We start from the raw sequence: 10,554 nt of genomic DNA, 5'->3' as shown, positions 1-10,554 counted from the left end.
AGTAGAATCTTTGAAACTTCACCAAGTAGAAGATTTAATTCAAGTTAAATTCCAAATTAAACAATGCTACACAGAATTACACCTAGACAAATTAAGAAATTTCAATAAAGAAACAGCTCCGCAGGGCTCGGTTTATCTGTAAGTCAATTCCCAGAAACTTTAGACTAACCCATAAAAATAGAATTAGCCAAAACACTCGGATTGGTACTATATTTACAACAAATAACACTAGTACACTTCCCCATCCTAACTAAAGAACCAGGGAACAGCTTGGTGGTGGTCTCGTTTGAACCTCCCAACTGACCTTCCTTCGTTCTCTCCTTCAGCGTCATCGCCCCTTCCAGTACATTCCGCTGCCAATCCTTAACATCGATCTACTTTGTTCTCCCGACGGTCTGAAGTGGCTTCCAACATCTGAGTGGAGGGAGAAGATCATTGGCATGCAGTCCACAGTAAAGCAACTTCTTCGCCATGTTCAAGACGTAGTCTCCCATCTCTGCCGTGCAGAAATCCTTCCCTCTCACCGTGAAATTATGGCTATACTCAAGCGCAAGTCAGAAGTCTACCTTGACAAGCTGTTCCACTCCCGGATGATTGCGGAATCTGAAAACTACCATCATGACACCGTTATTGAGATTGAACGCTGGATTGGAGAGCTATGAGGGCATCTTCGCTATTGCTACCTCGTTTCTCTTGATGCATGTGCCATATTGGGTGGTGTGGAACTTCTGACATGGCCAGTTCAAGAGTTAGTCCTTGGGACCATCTTTGACGCCTCGGAGGGCATTCATGCTGAGGTCCATGACCCCACCCTTAGTGCCTCTGCCTTGGCCTTTGCCCTCACTCTGGAAAGGTGGGGGGTTCCCCATTGGAGGGTGGAGTATGGCGAGAAATGCTTTGCAGTGTCTCGGTCATGTCCACCTTTACTTGACCAGGTGGCGGAGCTTGCTCTTCAATGGGAGATATGGAACCGAGTCCAAGGATCCAAAAGGCGCTGTGAAGGGGGACATCATTGTAGGATTTGACTTTGTTGTTATGGCAACCGCTACACGTACCCGCCCACAGCAATTCTTGTTTGCGGCCCCGAATGACGATCACTCTGCCCAGCACTTTGTCATGGAGCAATGCCTCCAAGCGCTTGCCCCCAACGGAGATCCTACTTCCTTCAAACGCTTCTCCAGCATGATGAAGAACATCCTTCAGGGAGTCTGGCTTGGGTTGAAATATGAAGAGGGTCTGCATCGTAGTACAGCCTTGGAAGGCAGGAAATGGAAGAGCATGAGAATCCCATTCCCCATTGGCACACATGCTCCACTCATGGCAGCATTTGTCAAAATCCCTTTCTCGTACTACCACCCTCAACACCCCCTTCCATCATCCATCCAAACGGTGCCTGTTATCAGTGTTCCCTTGTCATCTGCCACTGGCCCTGCCACCACCGACACTTGGCTAGGTATATCCATACGCCTGTCAGGCCCGGTACTGGAGCTATGCGGTGATCTGGATGCAGTGAAGCAGTGGGGGGTTCTTGCCTATCATGAAGTCCATGCCCCAACAGTGAATCAGAAAGTGGACAGCTGGGATGGGTCGACACACTGTCTCAACCTACTCTGCAAGACACAAGACAGTGCTCACAGTCTCAGGCGATACCTCCAAGCAAGATTCCCAGGTGTGACTATCAGAGATATTGCCATGCATGACTATACACCCAGCGGATACATTGGGGTATATGAGCTTGGATTTGTTGGTGAGGTCTTTTCTCGTGGGCTCAACCAAACCATGATCCAGACTCTCTTGGACCGTGCACCTGCCCTGCTAATCCCTCAAGGCCCAGACACCTTGCCAACTGAGACAACGGAGCTGTGGACCTGGATGTACTCCCAAGACCTCTTTGAATACAATCGCTTCCGGATTATGACGACAACGTCCAGCCAAGGACGTTTACCATTCAAAGTGGTTGAGGTGACCTTCAAACAAGACGTGCTCGAAAAGATGTGCCTGTGCAGGCCCTTTGAGTTGAGCAAAGAGGAACATTTTGCTCTCCTTCATTTCTGCCTTATCCTTTGTCGCCTTCGCCGCTTCAAACGCGCATTCCATCAACGAATCTACCCCTCAGAGGGTTCTATCTATCCTGGTGTCATTTGTTTCATTGCCAGTTCTGCAAGGCAACTTTTTGAGGGCATCGAACTACGAACAAACGAGATGCTGAAGAGGTCAGGGAACCTGTCTCAAGAGGAGTTTGAGTCCATTCATTGGCAGCCAAAAACTGGCCTCTTTACACTCAAAGTGGTGGAGAATCCACCTGCTCCCCTAAACAAGCTGACCACAGAGGAACTACGGGGGTTGTAGTTGGAGAGACGTGTAACATTATGCAGGAGGGGGTTGTGGCCGCCGTTCATACGTTTCATACGTGGTCTACCATTTGTAGCACCTGCACCCTGTTCTTGATTCTCACTATGCAGAGCATATGTTCTTATTTACTGCAGTGTGAAACGGACTTATACGGACATCAGCATGTGGTAACTCGTATTGCGACTCTTGGGCTGGTGTATCACCCTCTCTGTAACTCGGACCGCTCTGTATTTGTGTTCACATTTACAGTATCCATCTTACATTTGTCAAGCTTACAAGTTGCACGGCTATGAGTTAAATAATGACCTGTGTGATACCTCCATCGTAAATAATATCTATTCATGCTTTTAGCGATTAGCGTAATGTTGGGCTATCCTTCAACCAGGCAACATCTGGATCCACATGTTCAAAACCTCATCTTTCTCATCACTAACTTCGTCGGATGTCCCCGGCAAGTCTTCCTACATTGGCACCTTTACCACGAAGCTCATCTCCAACGTCCCTAACGATTTCCCAGTGCTGAGCTGTGTCCAAGGTTTCAGGAGGTGGTACCTTCTTGTCGATGTGCAGTTTAATGATGTCGATCTCCACCAAGCATTTGACATTTTCTTTCAATAGTGCCTCCGAACGAACCACTGGCAGAATTTTCAGTGCAGCTCACCACACCGAGTGTCGTGCACATTTGAACAAGGTGTCAAAGGTGGCAGGCTCACCACTCGTGCTTGTTGTGGAAGATGGCATCTCTGAGCATGCCCGGGGTGTTGGCCCTTTGTTCACAGTGAGATACGTAATCCCATTATTATTCGATCCTGACATCGATTGCCCTCTAGCTGGAGTGCTGTTGGGGGTTGGATGAATCAACCTAATAGGAGGGATAACCATTGAGGTATGCGATTCTGGAACCGTTTTGCTAGTTCGTTCCATGAAGACATCATTTTGCGGGATGTCAGTGAGTTGCAGCTTGCATTCCGGTTGGGATCTGGAGCGTACTTCCAGTGAGAACGTGGGCAGGTTGAGCGGCTCTATTTTTGAAGGGAGTATCAGTGATAAGGACCCGCTTGATAAAGGTGAGCTGTTACTCGGTGACACTGTCTCTGGTACCACCTCATCCTCCTGTGCTCCTGTCACCTCATTCTGTGGCAGTCTGGCTCCATCCACCTGACTGCTGTTCCTGGGCCTCATGCGAGGGGGCTTGGCCTTTGCTAAAGCATGCATGTGAGTGGCCTTCAGCTTCAACAAGTTGAGCGGCTCTATCTTTGAAGGGAGTATCAGTGACAATGACCCGCTGGATACAGGTGAGTTATTATCCGGTGTCCCCGATACCACGTCATCACCCTGTGGTCCTACTGCCTTATTCTGTGGCAGTCTAGCTTCATTCACCTGACTGTTGTTCCCAGGAACCATGCAAGGAGGCTTGGCCTTTGCTGGAGCATGCATGCGGGTGGCTTTGGACTTCTTCCTAACTCGCTTGGGAGATGGAGACTCTATCTTACCGTCTCCGACCGTATTCCCTTCCGGTGAGTCTGGTAAGTCTGCCTTGCGTTTCCTAGGTCATGCCACGGTGAGCACAGCTTTGGCAACTGCCCTCCTCACCTCATTTTCAGGTAGCATGTATTTGCCAACACTCCCATTTGCATCAGGTGCGTAATGGAGCACCTCACGCTTCTCATACTCCTCTGGTGAGTTGTAACCCATCAGCTGTGCCCTTTGGAACTTCACTGACATTCCCTTACCTTCTGTCATTGTCTCGATTCTCAATTTCTGTTCAGGGTCGGAGTGGTAGAGCTGCATCATACCCCGAGCAGACTCATGTGGGGTCCAATCACAAGGGAGCGACTCGTTCAAATGTCGGATGCCACGATGCCAGCCAGCAAAACGGAGATGATGCTCAAGTAAGAATGGAAGTATGTTTGCAACCCTCCAGTCGGTCCCAAGCTCGCTTACACACGTTGCCTCCTCTGACACCAGATATCAGATAGGCAATGTGAAGTGCTCTGTCAAAGTAGGACGTATGTATCATTGTTTTAAGCTGCGCAGCAGCCTCAGTGCAGCGTCGGCTATGTGGGCCATATGACTTGTCTGCCATGGCAAGGCCGTCTTTCCTTTTCAATATCTGTGTATGATAATCGATGTCGTTTTCGTCCATGGCCTCCATCTTCACCGTCAGGTATTTGTCCAGGCTATCATGGAAATGGACACTTTACCTGGCAGTTGCTACAACAGACTTCATCAGGCCTGATGCGCCAAACTCCTCATTGTTGCACAAAGATGACGAAGGAAGCTTCTGCAGTAATTTCAGCTGATGGGGACCATGAGGACGAGGTGCTCATACCTCTGTTTGCTGATATCGGGTTGGTATGGGCTAAAAGAATTACGAGTAAGCTATCTGCACTTTCCTGTGCTTGCGCTGCATACCTGAAAGCCTTTATGCCATCATACAGATTTCTTATGGCAAGGGCTGCATCCTCGGTGAGTGGCAGACCCATAGCCTTCACCATTTCTGCCATAATCGGTGAGCTGGTGAAAGCTACTGTGGACTGTTCCGGGGGACGGTCTCATCCGCTACAAATCCCACTACAGCAATGCCAATGGGATGGGTGGAACTAAGTGCACAGACCTATCATGACAACATGTAGTTAGATTGATTTCTATAACTGCTCCGCTCAATCTACTTCACCTGTGCTGCATATTGTCCTGTCATTTTCTGAAGCAGGTGGAGACTTTCATTAGGTTGGGTCTCTCTTTCGTCCTTAGACAAAATAATGTCTCCGTAATGCACGAGAACTTTGTCATAAAAGGCTTTTGCTTCGTCCGCCCTGTCTGGATACTTCTCCTCGATTTCCAGATGCTCCGACTTGCAGAGGCTTGCTGCATCTTGGCTATCGAGTCCTGCTGAGAAATGATTAGTCTCTAAGATGAGCTGTGAGCATATTGTTAACCTACGGTGAAGCTTAAGCCATGTCTGCCAAGCGGTTTGGCCTGTATCAGTCGCATTATGAGAGCGGAACTTCTTCATTACTTCTTGGGGGACTTCCCCCTTTTCTGGGCATACGCAGCCATACACGTCTCCATGAAAACTGCACAGTGTTGAGAGCTTCTAAACAGTTTGAGCAGTGAGGGAAATAATGCACCTTCAAAGCTGAGGTCGTCTATCACGGATGCTTCATCAAGTATATTCCCAATACCTCTGACTGCCTTGACGGAGGTGTGCCCCCGTGGCTCTTGCACAATGTTCTTTACAACATCCTCAAGGGGGGCAAGGGGTTGGAACTGTGGCATATCTTTTGTGGAAGTGTGTTGTCCAACCAGGCTCCTCAGACGGGCGAAAGGGCCATCCGTAGCCTTCAGAAAGTCATTCACGGAGGGCGCTGTTGTCAACAAAGTCAGGCTGTTGGAAAAATTGGCCTGTAACATGAGAATTGATGCGTTTGACACGTCGCCAGATGCATCCGGCAAGGGAGGGGGCATTCTGAGCTGGTATCTTGTTCTAGGGCCGTTCACCGTTTAGGTGGAAACGGAAAATTTCCTTCAAAATTTGCATCCAAACCATCAGATTTGATTTATTAAACAAACTTTAGGGGAGAGGTTTGTATCTACACCGTTTTGTGCATTCCTGCACCGTTCAACCCACCATCTGCACTGCAGTTTTGTATAATGGAGCTGACATGTTATTCAAATGAATCCTCCACTATCCCGGCCCCCGTCTCCTCTGTGGCATGGCTGCACCTACAGGACCAACCACAAGCCCATTCTCCCTTCATTTTCCCCTTTGATTTCTTCACGGTGTCTGGTGGATGGTACAGGGACTAGGTGGCGCTCCGGGACATTGCGCATGCCTTAATCGGAGCCGCGCGTTGTATTTGATGTACGTCAGGGTTCCAATATAAATAATCGGTGTGCGTACAACAAGCCCCTGGTTCTAACTCGTGTATGTCGGCATGGGTCATCTCCCCCAAGCAGCATCCCCTAGTAACCCAAACGGCGCATCTGCGCAAGGCCTGCATGAGGGCTGGTCCGTTTGGTGGTGGCAGTGCCAACTCCGTTTGACCACATCTATTACCCCATATTGAATTATCACGCGACCACATGCATTCCCTCCGAACGGGGCAATGCCGGCTGCTCTCACATCTCATCCTTCCATTGTCTCTACCATCACTATGGTGCCAATAACGGGGATGTCAGGTCTGGGTCCTACGAATGTCCCATGATACTTATAACAGCAATATTGTAGATATGTCCCATATTAATGATGCTTTCATCTGTTAGTCACTCTTGCGAGATGCCATGATTTTCATCGTGATCAGATCACGATATATAAATAGATTTGGACACGATTCTGATCAAATTCTTGTAAAAGACAATCGCAGGAACTGGCAGTTTTCTAGTCGAGTTTTGAACATGGATTCATTTTTCTCAGTGTCGTGCGACACGGCGCTTTGATATCGGGGATACGCCAGGTCAAGAAAATATGAGACATACCCGGGAAAATGGTTATTCAGCTTCAGATAGGGTGTATATATTATATTACAGATCAATATGTAGTGAGAAAATGACCCTGCGCCGCGTGCCCTCCAGCAAGAGCCACCACTTAATTAGCCGATTGTACCTTTTCCAAGTTGACATTGACTAATACTGACATAGAATTTCTCCAGCTACATTGCACTCACCGCTAATCTGTCCCTGACCGCTCGGCAAATGTTTTAATATAGAGTGATTTCCTCAGAAATCCGCGCCTTTTGAAAAACCTCCGTCGCGTTAGCAGATCGACCAGTTCGAGTGCTGCACGAGGCAATTCCACAGCTCAGCGCACAGTACGTTTGAGCGACTCCATCAGCTAAGCTAAGACCCTTTGGTCCCCCGACTAGCCTCCTCGCCTTTGGCAGGAAGGTGCAGTTTTTCCTATATTCGTAGCCGGCCTAGTCCCCTCTACTCCCAGGGAGAGGGAAGGAGCCTTTAAGGGCTAGAAAGGTAGAAACTACTGTTGCATAACGCGAAGATTGTGGTAAATGCTCCCTTCTAGCAAAAAACTCGTTATTCGAGCTCCCCCAGAAGCCGTGGCCTCAAGGACTGATCAATTAGGCTGGTCGTGCAATGACACCTATTGACGACTTATTGGGAGGTTACGTCTCTGGGATGTTCCTCAATGCAACGTAGGCATCACAGGTTGTGACACAGTCGAATCGCCGATTGAGCCTTTTGTCAGAGACCAGATTTAAGACGAAGGAATGTCTCCGTAACGGGGGGCTTTGGCCTCAGCGACTTCTGCCAGGAGCGCTGTGCCTAGTGACACGTCCGTGCCCTAACTTACTGACTGGCACTTAGAACCTAGTGGGGGTAACTCTAGTTGATTTATCTGCTGGGGCGTAACCTATGTACAAGTAGTGTATATATATGGTTACAGCGGAGACGGTTCCGCAATTGGCGGAGCCGGACGGAGCGGAGCTAACGGGGTTAAGACATTAGCCGACTGAATATTACCGACGAGTCGGTTTGCAGGGTTAGCGGAAAGGCAGGCGTTAACCCAGAAACGGAAAGGAGGGATAAGCCCGAAGGTGGACTCTGCAGGGCAGGCGAGTGTATTGCCCAGCGGAGGCAGGAGTGCGCTAGCGGACGTCGGAGCTGTCCGGAAGTCTTCGGGGCTCCGTACTTAGGGAGGCGTAGGTAATAAATTGAAATGAGGGGGTGGTGACCATCGAGGGGTACCGGGAGGTTTGCGGAATACGGGAGCTCCGAGGTTGGTGAGGGGGGAGCGGAGTTAGAACGGAGGGGTCGGAGAGCCCGGAAGTCGATGGCCGGGAATGGATATGACAGTATCCCCTTCTTAGGCCTGAACCCTTGAAGGCCCAGAATTAGTAAGACGAGGGGAGCTGCACTTACAGGAAGAGAAACAATGAGGAAAATAAAAATGAAAACGAAAGTGAGGAGCGGAGGGGAAAGGAGAAATGGGAGAGGAGTCGGGGTTCCTAAGGAGCTTCGGGTCCAGGCTTCGCTGGGTACCGAGAGTGGAACGCTTCGACGAGGTCGGAGGCGTGATCGAGTTCACCGGCAAGGAGCCATTGTGTCTCCTCGTCGGTCCCTTCATAGCCTAGCCACTTGACCAAGTAGAGCAACTTGTTGCGTCTACGTCGGTCGATCTTGGAGTCGAGTATCTCCTCGATCTCGAACTCCATCTCGCCTTCGATTTCTACGGGAGGCGGAGGTGGCTGGTGGCGATTCGGAATGGTGTTTGGGACAGATGGTTCGATCTGCGAGACATGGAATACCGGGTGAATGGCTCGCATGTTATCCGGCAGGCGGAGAGTGAGGGAGTGGGTTCCAACGCGGGCGATGATCTCGAATGGGCCGAGGTTTTTCTCGGAGAGCTTTTTGGAAGGTCGAGTGGAACGGAAGTACTTGGCCTTCACGTAGACCGAGGTTCCTACTTCAAAAGCTGGGGCAGGGCTCCGGCGAGAGTCTGCCGGGCCCTGATAACGGATCTGGGCGAGATGCATTTCCTCGCGAAGGAAGTGGTGGAGGGAGTCGAGATCGACGGAGTACTCTTGGGCGCGTACCGATGTCAGGTCTCGCTCCAGGTGAACAGTGATGTTCAGGTGGTAGCCTTTGTTGGCGAAGAACGGGGAGACGCCCGTGGTGGCATTCGGAGCGTTGTTGTATGCGAACTCTGCAAGAGGCAGGAGTTCGGACCAATTGTCCTGCTGGTAGTTACTGTAAATACGCAGGTACTGCTCGAGCGTCTGGTTCATCCGTTCGGTCTGACCGTCTCCTTCCGGGTGATAACCGGAGGTGAAGTGGAGGCGGATGTCGAGGGCCTTACCAAGTGAACGGAAGAAATGAGAGACAAACTCCGGACCCCTGTCGGAGGTGACGTGGGATGGAACTCCGTGCTTGGAGAACACATGGAGGAGGAAAAGCTTGGCCAGTTCCGGAGAGGTGATGGTATCGTGGGTAGGGATAAAAATGCACTGTTTGGACAGGCGGTCCACGACGACCAAGATGGAAGTGAATCCGGAAGAGGAGGGTAGCTGTTCGATGAAATCCATGGAGATGGAGTTCCAAGGACGTTCGGGGATGGGGAGTTGTTTGAGTAAGCCGTAAGGCTTATGACGGGGGACCTTGGCTCGGGCACACGAAGTGCAGGAGGATACGTAACTCTTGACGAAGTTACAGATACCCGGCCAGGTATACTCACGACGCACTAGATCCAGAGTCCGGTTTTGCCCGAAGTGTCCGGAAAGTTGGTGGTCGTGTTTGTCTCGCAAAACGCGGAGACGGAGATCGTTAGAATCCGGCACGTAAATGCGATTGTCCAGCCTTAAGAGGCCTTCGGCATCAACGGACCAGCGGGAGTTGGGGAGGTTGGGGGAAGCGAGATGAGAAGAGATTGAGGTGTCGGAGGAGAGGGAGGTTAGGATGTCTCGATGAAGAGCCTCTGTGTCGACGAGTACGGCTGCTCGGATTACTGTGGCAGCTAGGAACGTGGCTCGTAAGGACGCAGTGAGCTGCTCCGAAGTGAAGACCGGTCGGAAGTTCTGTGGGTTGACGCGAGCGTAGTCCATATCCCCTTCTTTGGGATAGACGTCCCAGCGTCTTGTCAACGCATCTGGTTTAACTCCGAGTCTTCCGGGACGGAATCGGACTGTCATGTGGAATTGGGAGAGGAACTCTGACCAGCGGGCTTGCCGCCGGGTCAAGAGTTTGGTGGTGGAGAAATACTCGAGGTTCTTGTGGTCGGTGACGACGTCGATTGGGGTTCCTGAACCTTCGAGGTAATGACGCCATGATCGGAACGCATCATGAATGGCGAGCAGTTCTTTGTCATGGGTGTCGTAATTGAGCTCCGGCGCCGAGAGTGTTCTTGAGCGGAAAGCGACGGGGCGAATCTCTCCATCATCACAGCGAATGGAGAGGATTCCGGAGATCGCGTAATCGGAAGCGTCGGTTTCTACAATGAGGGGGGCGTCGGGTAGCCAATGCGTGAGGATAGGAGCGGAAGTGAAGGCCTCTTTCAAGGTGTTGAAAGCGGCGCGACAGTCGTCGGAGAATAGCCAGGGGGCTCCTTTACGCGTGAGGCGCATCAAGGGGACCACAATGTCGGAGTATTGGTGAATGAAACGCTGGTAGAAGTTAGCGAAGCCAAGGAAGGATTGGACATCCTTGACTTTACGGGGCTCGGGCCAATCTTGGACGGCTTTGACTTTCTCG

At 50.6% G+C, this 10,554-nt stretch overlaps 2 protein-coding genes across 2 annotated transcripts; one reads left to right on the top strand and one right to left on the bottom strand.

The window, feature by feature from the left end:
* Nucleotides 1-789: 789 nt before the first annotated feature.
* Nucleotides 790-2,349, top strand: EI90DRAFT_3016988 (uncharacterized protein; the record flags this gene model as incomplete). The annotated part of the gene is made up of 1 exon (XM_039057061.1): nucleotides 790-2,349. One exon carries the CDS (start codon nucleotides 790-792, stop codon nucleotides 2,347-2,349), a length of 1,560 nt encoding a protein of 519 aa, XP_038915281.1.
* A 357-nt stretch (nucleotides 2,350-2,706) lies between these two features.
* On the bottom strand, nucleotides 2,707-5,820 carry EI90DRAFT_3016987 (uncharacterized protein; the record flags this gene model as incomplete). The annotated part of the gene is made up of 11 exons (XM_039057060.1): nucleotides 2,707-2,744; nucleotides 2,787-2,987; nucleotides 3,066-3,888; nucleotides 3,946-4,137; nucleotides 4,301-4,532; nucleotides 4,685-4,714; nucleotides 4,768-4,852; nucleotides 4,891-4,969; nucleotides 5,030-5,241; nucleotides 5,296-5,394; nucleotides 5,484-5,820. The coding sequence occupies 11 exons, from the start codon at nucleotides 5,818-5,820 to the stop codon at nucleotides 2,707-2,709; spliced, it is 2,328 nt and encodes a 775-aa protein (XP_038915280.1).
* Between the last annotated feature and the right edge of the window lie 4,734 nt (nucleotides 5,821-10,554).

The sequence above is a fragment of the Cantharellus anzutake genome (assembly GCF_015039405.1).
Source record: "Cantharellus anzutake strain C23 chromosome Unknown EI90scaffold_29, whole genome shotgun sequence".
NCBI lineage: Eukaryota > Fungi > Basidiomycota > Agaricomycetes > Cantharellales > Hydnaceae > Cantharellus > Cantharellus anzutake.
This window is presented reverse-complemented; position numbering and strand designations above follow the sequence as displayed.